The sequence below is a fragment of the Pseudomyrmex gracilis genome, unplaced genomic scaffold (genome assembly GCF_002006095.1).
Source record: "Pseudomyrmex gracilis isolate BER0280 unplaced genomic scaffold, ASM200609v1 scaffold_204, whole genome shotgun sequence".
Lineage (NCBI taxonomy): Eukaryota > Metazoa > Arthropoda > Insecta > Hymenoptera > Formicidae > Pseudomyrmex > Pseudomyrmex gracilis.
This window is the reverse complement of record NW_018020788.1, coordinates 232,313-245,353: the sequence shown is the minus strand read 5'-3', so window position 1 is coordinate 245,353 and position 13,041 is coordinate 232,313. Positions and strand designations below refer to the sequence as shown.

Sequence of the window (13,041 nt, the reverse complement as noted above, 5' to 3'; positions counted from 1 at the left end):
TGGATATATGTATACATATGTCCTGTATATTCATCAAGTTTTAATGCCGCTCCTCTGTGACTCTCAACCTTTCAAAATAAAAATTCTCTTCCATTCAAGTAAAAAATTAAATAAGGGCTCTGCAATAATTAATCAAAATTTGAGAAAGAAAGAGATCATAAAGAAGCACGGTAAGTTTGAAGTATTATACGCAAATAAAAAAAAAAGAAAAAAAAACAAAAAAGAATGAATAAACGATGAATTGAAATATTCGCAAAATTCTTCTAGTGAACGTTGATATTTTAATTAAAGTTTTCTCTGTGAGATTCCACAGTCGATATAATTTAATTTGTGTGAAAGGACGGAAGATCGGAAAAAAATTATTAAGTGGACTAAAAATTAAGACTCTTCTCTCATAATCTTATTAAAATGAACAAAAAGAGTTTCTTGTAGAAAAACGATGAAGCTGAAAACACAAATCGTTGTCGCTATCGTTATAAGTATTTGCAGGAACACCGGCAATGCGTAAAGTAGAGAGAAGGAAAGACAAATAAAAAGAAAGAGAGAAAAAGAGAGAGAGAGAGAGAGAGAGAGAGAAAGAGAGGGCGAGAAAAGATCTGAAATATTCTCTCTGTAAGTAAATTACAACCTGAGGTCTTTGCACTCCAAGACCAGCGGAGCTGTAAAATCCAGGAATCAAAGGAAGAAGAGTAAACCTTCCGGGGTCGCATAAACATGCCCGCTTTCCCGAGAACAGGTCTTCCATCCGTTTATAGCGGTTGCGGGGTCTTAACATGAACAAGCGGATGGTATCGATTTCTGACAAATATTGAAACGTAATTTTCGATTTACGTTGGAGCAAACATCTTCCCGGAATTTGTGGAAAACCAACATGGTGACTATGTAAAAAAAAACTCGATTGTTAGATCTTAGAAATGCAATGTATAAAATAACAATACGAAAAATTTTTAAAATATATTAGAGATTCTTGAAAAATAATAGAAAAATTATTTTTCTATTATTTATTTAATCAAACATAAGCACGTAACAATAAGATTTACCGTTCCGAGTACATCAAAGAAGTTGCACCTTGGTGCACAGAAAGCGGGAGTGGCTGGTGTATGAGTTCCGATATCGCGTCGGAAACGGTCGAAATAGGGCGGCTAAAAGTCGCGCGTTTTCAAACGACACGAAGCAACTCACGTGTCGGAAAACGCGCATTTAAAGTCGGTTTACGTCTCATTCACGTCGCGATGTCGATATGAAAAAAGCCGTAAGTTGGAATTTCATGGAAACGCTCGTTGCGCCTGTCGCGTATAGAGAGAACCGTCTGTCGACTCTCACGGAATTCCATCCCGATTTCTGAAGCATCGGAGAGAAGAATGTCTCCATCACCTCGATCGCGAATGTACATATAACCCGGATTGCCCTTTCAGTCTTTTCTTACCTTTTTTCAGAGTAAAAAAATAAAAAAAAGAGAGAGAAAGTACATTCATGTGGCATCTGGCACGGCGTCAGTTTACCATTAAAAAAAAAAAAAAAAAAGAGACGTCTGCTAAAACATTTTAAAATATTTCCGAGAAGTAAGAAACTTCGATTTCGCGTGGTCGTGATTGAGACAACAAAAAAATCTTCGCGTTCACGTCGAAATATAAACAGAGTTGACTGACACAATGCGGAAACGTGAGCTCAAAATTTTTCAACGAGAAAACTAAGATGATAATGTACAAAAAAAATTTATTTACATTTAGTTGTTTAAACACTTACATTAGACAGAGATTTGGATAATCTCATTGGATCCTCTATAAGTAATACATAATAAAACTGATAATGAATACAGAATCAATATGCAAACAACAAAAAAGACATTGTTATTTAAAAACAAAAAAAGAGTAAAGATACACGAAAAAACGTGAGAGAAGTTATCTCAGAGAACCCATCCATACGAAATTCTAACTCGCGATATTGCGGCGGATATCGATCTTTTAGGATGTTGTCAATTAATGCTTTTGGATTTGGTGGTGCAAGATCTGTCAGAGAATGATGTAGAAACAGTTTCGAAACGCGAAACTCGGATGCATTCGTTGTTCGCGCAGATTGCTCACCGATTCTTCCCTCGCGCGAATGATACCATACTAAATAAGACAAAAAGCATGTGCAGCACTGCGCAGTGCACCGCGCTTGTAAACTAGGGCAATTTGCCAACGACTGTGGTATTAAAGTATACGCGGCAAAAGCCGCAAAAAAAAAAAAAAGAGAACAAACACAACCAGCAACTCTTCCGCGCAACAATACTCTACCTATCATTTATACTTGCAAGCGTGGCGCATTCGCTTGTGCTTTCGGTACCGCGTGCCGTATGCGAGTATTCGGAACGTGTGCATGTTTGCATGGTTATACGCAGAACCTATATCTCCGTAAGGGATGGAATACCTGTTTGCGCATTCAATCGCAAACTCGACAAATCGGAAGCTTGAAGTTTCACAAACAGTTATTAAAAACGGGTACACGCATCGAGCCTAAGTACAAAATGAACCAGCGATTATTAGTCCCGTGTGCTTTTTTCTTTTGTTTTGTTCTTTGAGTAGCGAATATCGAAATTTCGTATCTATTGTCTCTTTCTGTAGTTTTATTTTCTTTTATTTTTTTTTTTTTTTTTGTATCCTAAAAATAAACTTTCTATTTTTACAAACTTTTTCCATAAAAATAATGTAATCTACACCGCGCTGCTTGTGTAAATATGTATTTTTATATATTTACATTAAATTTGTATGCACACACATACAAATTTTAACATTGATTTTGCTACGATATGCAATAAAAATATTTTGTTCGATTGTTTTCCGCAACTACACCAGTTTTTTTTCACGACACAAAACAAACTGAAAACTAAAAGACGGTAAACGAAAAAATCGAAACTGAAACTTACCGTGAATTTCATTATTTTGGTGAATATTGTGTTTTGTTTTTATTTTGTTTGCACTTTGTATTTTTTATTTCTTCATTTACTTAAGAATAAGGTTTATATCGATAAGATCGTATAGTTTCTTATTGAATAGAGTATAGAGAACTGCGAGAGATGTGCGGAAGTATGTCGTGAGATCGCCATGTGATGGCAAGTGAGCCACGTGGCGATGTCATGTAGCGTGTTGCGTAATTTATTTTCAAAGCGCAAGCTAAGATAAGGTACGTACGAAAACACATAGAAACGGTATCATCGACATGCGACATGTATAGACACAACACAGCCACAACGATTTATATTTTATCCTCGAGGATACCGTCACTGAAGAAAGTTGTTTCTTTCGGAAAACATCTTAGATGTTTTAAATCTTATCTCTTTTCATGTGTCATCCGTGTGTCAAGTCAACAGTTTTCGTTTAAATGGTTTCAGTTGCTATATGACACAAAAAGCGAACATATTAGAAACATGCTCTTTTCTTTACGGATCACTCGCGTTTTGGCATGTGCGCGATAGGAAACGGAAATTAAATGAAAATCGTTTGAACCTGTCCGTAAAACGGAAATGAAAATCTAGAAAATCTGGCGTGAATAGAGGAGAGACTGCTACTGCTGCTGATGCTGCTGCTGCTGCTGCCGCTGCTGGTGGTGCTGGTGCTGTTGCGTTGAAACGAGCAGAGAAGTGACACGAGAAGAATCGGGCGGGAAATGCTGATTATTAATATTTCAATATACGTCCAGAAGAGAGCTAATTTCCGGATCTAAAATTATTCGCTTCTCTCTCCCCCTCTCTCTCTTTCTTTTACTCTTGCGCATTTTAATTGATTATACTATTCATATTTAATGAAGAATAATCGTTTTTTCCACGGTCTTTACTCGACAAATTGAAAAAGAATATTATTTCTGCTCATCGTTGCAACACATTGCAAGCTATGCACGATCAATTAATATGATAATATAAATACAGTTTTTTTCTTCAAATGTTAAAGTGCAACTTTTTTCGAATCAAAAGAAGAATTGTTGAAAAAAAGTTTTTAATTACATCTGATATTTCATGTTATATATTTAATTTAATTTATATATATATATATATATATATATATATATATATATATATATAATGTGCGAAATATATACATATATACTTACGGTTCCGGCACCAGGATCGGTAATTTTGCAGGGCAAAACTGCCATGCTGCCACTTTGAGCAAGTACCTCTCCAATAGGTCCGTCAGGAACATCTTCTTTTTTACTCTCCACGGCATTCAATGGGGCGATTACATTATTGGCACTTGAGTTCTGCTGATGCTTGGCCTGGCTCACTGCGAACATAAATTACAACAATGCTTTCTGAAGATAGGAAACCATTTCGTTCGATTTACAGCAACACCTGCGTGCGACATATCGTATCAAAACAGTTAGATACTGTTGAAAGTTTTTTTTCCTACAATATGAAAACGTGAGTTTTGTTTCTTTTTTTTATTTTTTATTAAAGATCTAGAGTTTGTAAAGTGGAAGCGAAAACTTTCTCGAATATTTAAATCGCGTGATAATTAACGGAAACTGCAATGAAATGTAGGAAATTACTTCTCGCGCCGCGTTATGCGGAAAGTTTACCGCGCTCATAATGGTTGTCCCTGCAGTCCGCGTTAGCTCTAAGGTTCTGGCTATGATCAAGGATTAGAAGCGATTTCCATGGCCACTCTCCATGGTTGACGAAGAGCGCGACTGCGAGAGACGACGAAGCCGCCCTTCCCACTCGTAGATTAACGTAGCCGCGATCGCGATGATAACGCATATATAACCCGAGCGTCATCCGAGTGGCTTAAGTGAATAACTTAGTCATGGCAATTACTACTGGGCGCCGATTCGGCCGGGCGTTTATCGACGCCCAAGATGCGCCAAACCCAACGGCGAACTTCCGTGAATATTCTCGCTCTTTGTCTATCTCGTGACTTGTCATTTACCTGTGTGTTTTGCTTGACGGTTCCGATTGTTTATTCATTCTCTGCACATCTCGGACTCTCTCAAAAGAAAATCCTCTCTTCCAAACGCGTGAACATCTCGCTGGCAAATATACAGAAAAGTTTCTATTTCTGTTCGACGAGTTGGAAGCTCAAAAACTTGGCGCGTAGTACTGACGATGCGCAAAGTTCGCTTTTAAAACGCGGCGATGTACATACGCGCCGCTAGTACGCTCACGGCTAGTATATATTTCGGTTGTGTCAGATGTTTTTCTTTTTTTGTTTTTTTTAGCGTCCGCGAATCTAACTTTTGCTCGCTTCGTTCTCGCTCGAGTTCGTCGCGACAAACAAATGCATTTTTAAGAAAACTTAAGTAATTATATTAATTTTATAAGATCAAGATAACACACAAGAATTTGTTTCAAAATAAAATACAAACGATTCAATGCAATATTGTTTTTGTTCGACAAATAACAAACAACGATAGGAGATTTATATCTTTTCTACTTAATTTATACGCGGATTATTTGTCACGAATAATAGAATCTCCAACACAACACTCCAAAAAAAAAAAAAATCAATAATACAACTTCAGACTTTTTTATACAATCATTGTTTATCATTTAGAGAAAGTAATTTAAGTTATATATCAGTCATCATTGTTGACGTTATAGCTAAGAAAAGATCGTTTTGGTTTTCTTCTTTCTGTTACTCTCGTGCGGATTGTAGAGTGTAAGAAAGGACCTACAAGGACAATTTTAGGTGGACTCCGAACCACCGGAAGTGCACCATAAAAACACTTCGAATTCAAAGGATCTTGTAACAGAGATACATCTCGGTGAGCTATTCAGTTTTTATCAGAGAGAGAGCGACCTGCAAAAATCCGAACAAATTTTTGCCCGGATTCGAACCTGGGATATCTTGGTTACTGGTCCCGCACAAACCAACTTAACTACAGGTCGCTCTTCTTTGAAAAAGCTAAATCATAAAGACTGCGTTCGGAGAGCACGCTATCTGCGTTATTCCACCATTCTATCTTTATCGCTCATTACGGATGTAAAACAAAGATATAATGACGCAATAATGCAGATAGCGCGCTCCTCGAAACGCAGTCATAATATCTAATGTTCTCGTGTGTGTACGTGCGGCTACATTTACAGCTGATAACATAAGAGAACCGTCACAGAACCGGTCGATGCTGTTCAACGTCCCACTTGAATTTCCTCGTCGATGTGAATTAACGTCGTTGCCACACCGTCGACATACGGTTTTCCAAAGTGATTATTCGCTGGAAATTCTCACGGGAAAAATAGCCGAATTCTCTGTAGGTAGGAAATAATAAAACAGAGAAACGAACAAAACGAACGACACTCTGAGGGATCATCAGCGCGCGCGGATATTTGCCAGAAATTATCAAAATTTTTTATGCCTCAAATATTGTTATACGCATGACGTACACGCACGTTGTAATTTTAACAAAAAAATACATATGAGATCAAGAAAAAGTGGTGTTTTACAACGTTAAAAATAAGATATTTTATATATGTGTAAATTAATATTGTTTTGTTGTTAAAATACGTAAACGTGAAAATTAATAATCAATAGCGCAATAGAAATTGTCACTAAAAAAATAGAAGAAATCTCGTTGTGTAAAAAGTACAACTGTATTTTTCGCGTTCGCATATTTAATTAAAAATAACTGAGCGCGTGATTAAATATTCGCTAGGAATCAGAGATTGTACTATTTTCCTTGAAAATATCTCTTTCCAACGGTAAAATGTCTAGAATAACGCAACTAGAAAAATATTTCATTACAATGATGGGAGACCGAATAGAAATGCTCGATATTGAAATACGGTTCTCGGTAAGAAAAAGAATACGTATTATAGAAATATGAACGTACTCCAGCAAGAAATGATTAACGCGCTTAAGTAGGATGCTACGTTGCAATCTCTCAAACGCTTGTCTTTAAGATTCGAGTTGTCTCGAGCGAAGGGACAAAGTGTAAAACCGGCGTGGCAATCGCACTGCAATTTTCTAAATTGAATTTACCGGTGATTAGTGCTCGCACGTACATCGGAAGATTAATCTGGCACAATTTCAGAAAGTTTGCCGAATCGGAAATCGTAAAACGGCCCGGTAATAGGGGCCGGTGTGCATTTAATTAAACTTTCAATTAGATCTAAAGCTTCGGAGGTGTTACGACGACGACCTAAATTTTCACTACCGCGTTGTCCGGGAAACGAGACGTTCTGCGAATTTTCCCGCTGGAACACTTGTGTCGACGGACGAGTTTCGATGTCTCTCGAGAAGAGAAAGCGTCGCCGCCGCGCGCATAAAAAGAACATCGTCGAACAAAATCGTTGGGCGATCGACTCGGTCGCAAAACGCGCGTGTCGAAAAGTTCGACACGCTAACAGGGCGAGGATACGCTCGCCAGTTTTCAGCTCTACGTACGATAAACGGAAATTACTTGTCGGCTTGCGAATTAAGTGTTTTCCATGCCGGCACGAAAATAACTCGCTCCAAACGCGGGGAGAAACTCCGCTGGCGTGCCGTGGACACGCGCTGGAAACGCCCGCGTTTCTTCCGGCGGCATCATTACCGTTGGAAATTGTATGCCGCTCGTGAAGCGAATGCCGACGAAGCGCGCGCCGGAAGGAAATTAGGGACAAAATTATTTAGGCTGCAAGAGAGTTGCTACTTAAACACGCGATTTGCATGATGCAGAAATTCGAATGAGCCTCGGTCTTTCCGCCGCAATTTCTAATTCTATTAATGTGTATCTATAATCCCCATGAAAGTTTCAAAATTTCTGTTCGCCTGACGCGACAAACTTAAATTACGTAAAATCCACGTTAGCTGAAGAAGTCGAAATGTAAACAACAATGACTTTATTATTTCAAACAAGTCTTTCTTAATGCAAAAAAGTTTCAACGATAAAATATAATAAAATAATAATAAAATTTTATCTATAACAATTGCGATTTTTGCATTTTCAATTCACTGTTAATAAAATCTTAAATCTCACATAGCTCTCTCTATCTCATTTATTCAAACTTACCTGTGAAGTACAAATTTACTTCGAGTAGAATGCCCACCACAATCCAAAGCGTTCTCATGATTGATCGATGTACTTTTCTTCAAACATGCATTCTCTTTTTGAAGTACCTGGAATCAAAACAAATATACAAAAATTATTAAGTTTTGTTTTTTTTTCAAAAACCAGAATATAAATAGTATTTATTCTGCTGAGAAACTTTTAAAAGTTCAAAATACACACCGCGCTACGGTACCTAATGCAAAACTTCAGATTTTTTGTTGCAAGGCGCGTTTGCATTTTGTGTAAATCCGCAAAAAATAAATACAAATATAAAAGCGCTTTGCAACATCAAGATCTTTTGATAAAAGTTTCGCCAGTCTAACATAAAGTGCTATCTTCTGTCTTAGATTTCTTCGCGCGACACTTGGCACTTGGTTCACCTTCACAAAACCATATGCACTCTGGACGAAAAAAAAAAAAAAAAATTGCGCCCAAAGGCGCGGTGAGAGTACTGGCAGAGTATGTTTCAGAAAACTACGCACAAGCGGCTTCTAACGTAGATATTAACTACTTTCGTCGAGTAAAAGGAGCTAGCTTTTTTTACGAGATACGTGCGGGTTTTCTCAACGCTTGTTGGCACGCGGATGTAAACGTTTTTTTTTTTGTGTGCCTCGTCGAGATCAATGCGCTTTGGGCTCTTGTCCAGTTCTGATTATTTACACGTCAGCGCACTATTCTTTTAATATATTTCATCCCTTCTTATATATACAATCTGTGTGAATATAAACATACATATAAAATACATGTAAAAAGTAAAGAGAATAAATAAAATAATGAAATTAATAGAGAAGAACCCAATCACAAAAAGAAATGTGTGCACATGTGTTTAGAGTTGAAATATTTTTAAGAAACTCAACTTATTTTAAAGAAAAATCTCTGAAAAGAAATTTCAGAGATATACGAAACTCTAAAATTGCTAAAAATTAAAACTGCGAACGTAGGTAACTGCTCTCTTTTCTTTCTAAAACTACCAAAGTTAGTGGAAACAGTTTACGACAGAAGAGACATCTAGCGACGAGAAACTCCGAGGAAACGCTGAGCGTGTTTCCGCTGGAATAAAAAAACTAATGATACAACAGATGGAAAAGTAGCTCTTGAAGATGGAAATTCGCGATCACGCGGGAGATACGGCGCAGTGAGTTACGTCGAGTAAAAACATCGAAAGAGTACTCGATGTATCTTTGGAACGCGAAACAATGGTTGAACGAGCGTGATAATATTTCGCTGATGAATATCAAAGAGAATTTCTGCCGGTCTATAAATAAATATTCGGCCGGAATATTATTTGTACTGCGAATTTTCACGAGAAAATTCTATCTCGATTTCATTTTTGAAGTAGAAAAACTTCAAAGACGGTTTTCGAACACAAACGCATAATTGCCGCTCGAAAATCGTTATACACAAAGTTATTTGTAAAAAGAGATAAATATAACGTCAACTACACATCCCGCATAAAACAAAAGCTTAAAATATTGCAATCGTTATTTAGATTTTTTTATCTACTGAGTTTCCGTTCTTGATAAACTTTTTTTTTTGTAACAGATACATTTATGATCTTTTTTGACAAGAGATATATATCAGTTTTACCTAGAAACTAAGATATTTATTGTACATGTATATATACAGGATATCTAAAAAATTTCGACGAAGTTGAAGTGTGAAGATAGAAGTGGGGATCAATCTAAAAAAGTCAGTTTATTATTTTACAAAATTTGCATTATTTATTGAGTCATTAATTAATTAATACAAGTCATTGAGCGCATCATTGAGCGAGGAAGCGATGATCTGTAGGAGTGTATAATTTTCACAGTTGTAAACAATAGTTTATCTCGTGATGCAATCTCCTAACAACAAAAATACAAAATAAACAAGCTATAAGAATCGTCACTAAATAATAACAAATATTTATTTTGTTTATGTAAAAAAATATTTCTATCATTAGGTTGCACTTCCACAATATTTTCACAATATTTACAATAATTTCAATTACAATATGTACATACAAGATATGTTTATAAAATATACGTATTTGTGACAATGCAATGATGTTACACTCACGATTACAATGTTTAAAACCTACCGACATGATTTCTGATTTATAACTGAAATTATTTTTATTTATAACTGCTGCTGGAATTTTGTTTGAGAACGACTTTTATAGACTTGGTATTGGCAGGAAAAAAATGCTTTATTGGAACTATTTAAAGATATCAATGATTTATGCACACAGAAAATAAATAGCTCGTATATTTCTATCTTCGGAAATGTCATAAGATAACGTGAACGTTCTAGGACAATTATTATATGATTGCCGGAAATGCCATAAGATGAATGTTCTAAAGTTCAACGGTCACATGAGGCAACGTGTATTCCGCGGTCACAAGCAATCTGTGACATAGTTTGATTTTTACAACTGAAAATCATACGTGCCTGCAGAATCTGTATCATCGCTTTCTACGCGCTCATTGGCTTACATTCCTTTTAATTAATACCTCAACAAATATTGCGAATTTTGCGAAATTACTTTTTTGTTCAGATTGACCCAAACTACCTTCACTTCGGTTTTGTCAAAATTTTTCGAACACTCTGTACGTATCTGTATGTATCTAAATAAAGTAGATTTATATTTTTTGCGATTTGACATCGCGTCAACAAATTAACTGCTCTCATTTTTTATAGTCAGAAATTTATACAGTGCGCGCACAGCGTTTCGTATAAAAAGATGATCAAAAAATAATGTAAGTTGTGGCAAATAAGTTTCCGGTTACTTCTCGGTCGACGTTTTATAAATCGCGCGCTTCCCTTTTTCCAGAGACAAGAAGATCTCGGTAATTCCGAACGCGATACGCAGCGCTAAATCTATATTGGATTTGCAGCAAGAACGGAGACTCACAGAGGTTCTCTAATTCACGAGAGGTATTCGATATTCGCGTTTTTCTCGCCGCGAGGCAGAACCCGCGATACATTACGTTTCTCGCAAGTTGTGATTCGACCATTCGTAAACCAGCCACGAACGCCATATGTTCCCTCGGTCGGCACATGTGTTAGAATTTTCAAAGCGAGCGTCCGCGCACCTTGTATTTCCCAACTGACAAGCGGGAAATATTTCGAAGCTTTCTATATTTGACTGAATTTTCTGTGACGTCATGACGTGCGCATATAATCTCTCTTTCTCTCTCTCTCTCTATATATATATATATATATATATATTTCACATAATTAATTACCAGTATAATCAATCATTTCTGTATTTTATTTAATTTATGAAAATACTTTAAATTAGTGAACTTCAATTAACAAATATTATACACAGTAAAAAATCGTGCGTCAAAATGTAGAACTTTTCCTGTGTTACGACGTTTTGATTATTACTTCAATGTAAATTTAACATAATACTGATACATTATTATTTTTTTAACCTTTTCGCGTGTTAAATTTATGTTAACTTCACAAATTAACATTTTTTGCATGTCATTTAAAACTGGAATATTGTTTAAGTGCTTTCAACACAATGATTTCAAGTAATCTAGATGTCTTAAAGTCAATTTAACATACTAAAAAAAGTTAAAAAAAAATCTTTGGTCACATTGTACAAACTAAAATGTTTTATTAACATTTCTTACGAGTTACTGTAACTACTGTTTTGTGTAGTTTTTAATTATTTTATACGTTATTTTTACATCACGCTTATATACAGTCAAAATAACAAATATAAATGTAAAGTAGTGTGTCAATTATTTGACTTTACTTAGTTTGTCAATAAGTAACTCACAACGAATGAGTTATTTTAACTTAAAATTTAGAATGGACCTTTTGGGACATGTAAAAAAATGTTAAAATTAACATTTTCGTTTTTACTGTGTAATTTTAACTTATTACTTTTGTTGCGCGCGTTAATTAGTTTCTTTTATAACGCGCGAAACAAAAGAAAATTAACGTCTGCTGAGAGCGCAAAGACAAATGTTCTCCTCGTATCATTCATGAAACTCGCAAAGTTTCAATGTCGAGCGACCGCGTTCTACCATTCGCATGCGTGTTCCGGTTACAACGCGCCACTTGCAGACAAATGGATGCGCTACACATAGTTTATTTCCTTTCATACTAAGAGGATCATTATTCAAACGAGTTTAACGAGCACGAAAATGTACCCGTCCCTAATCGATAAGAGATTCGCGGAACGCGCGACATCCTTCGTCCTTCCACCCTCCTTTTTCATACCGAAGGATGTAAGTACAACGAAGTTAGTCACGCGAGAGCTCCGCAGCGGATCGGAAATATCTTATAAATTCCGTCGTCCACAACAATCTTTCGTTTCGAAATAAGCGAATACTCGTTTCTGCGCGCGCGCGCAGACATTTAAATATTTAACAGGACGTCCAAAAGCAATCGCGTGTTGAAACTAACCGTGGCGCATCGCGCGTGATTATTCTAGTTCCCGAACGCATATTTACATGTAACGACATGTCGATCCCACGACGGCTAGTCAACAAACGTTGTGATGAATATCGACTTCGAGTATATACGCGCTTCGTGTCCGCGCCTATTTGGAGAAGATCTATTGCCGAAACTGATTGGAATTATATATATATATATATATACCAAAGTTTTGATCGATTTGTTAGCATTAATCTCACTTTAAAAAACTCCCACACACACATTCGCGAAATAAATATTTTACACGCGGAAGAGAGAACAACAGTAATAGAACACGCACCTGCAATTTTGCAAGCGTATACACCTGTGGTTTTAAACCCGTACGTACGTTTCACAGGAAAAACGTTTTTACATCCAAGCTCGTGTGTCAAAGGCGCCGCCAAAGAAACTTTTATCGTCGCGATGAAAGATGGGAAAACAGATACGTGCGCCACCGTCTTTCTTCGATGATCGATAGTTTAAATGACAATGTTAGCGGCAAAGTTCAACAATCGCTTTGATGAAAAAGCGTGTATTTACAAGAACAGAGAAATACGCGGAAGAAGACAACTTATCGCCGGCTTCTTTTGCGCGCGTCGCAGCATTTGTACATATGGTACA

The 13,041-nt window shown here is 36.5% G+C and overlaps 1 protein-coding gene across 2 annotated transcripts in view; it reads right to left on the bottom strand.

Moving 5' to 3' along the window:
* The window catches only part of LOC109858444 (limbic system-associated membrane protein-like), a 68,079-nt gene that overhangs the window by 12,719 nt on the left and 42,319 nt on the right, over positions 1-13,041 (bottom strand). For both annotated transcript variants that reach the window (XM_020435703.1, XM_020435704.1), the window contains exons 2-3: positions 7,969-8,075; positions 4,090-4,262 (exon numbers count right to left, since the gene is read on the bottom strand). In XM_020435703.1, coding sequence (XP_020291292.1) covers positions 4,090-4,262; positions 7,969-8,026 — 231 coding nt within the window. In that variant the 5' untranslated portion in view covers positions 8,027-8,075. The remainder of the gene's footprint in view (positions 1-4,089; positions 4,263-7,968; positions 8,076-13,041) is intronic.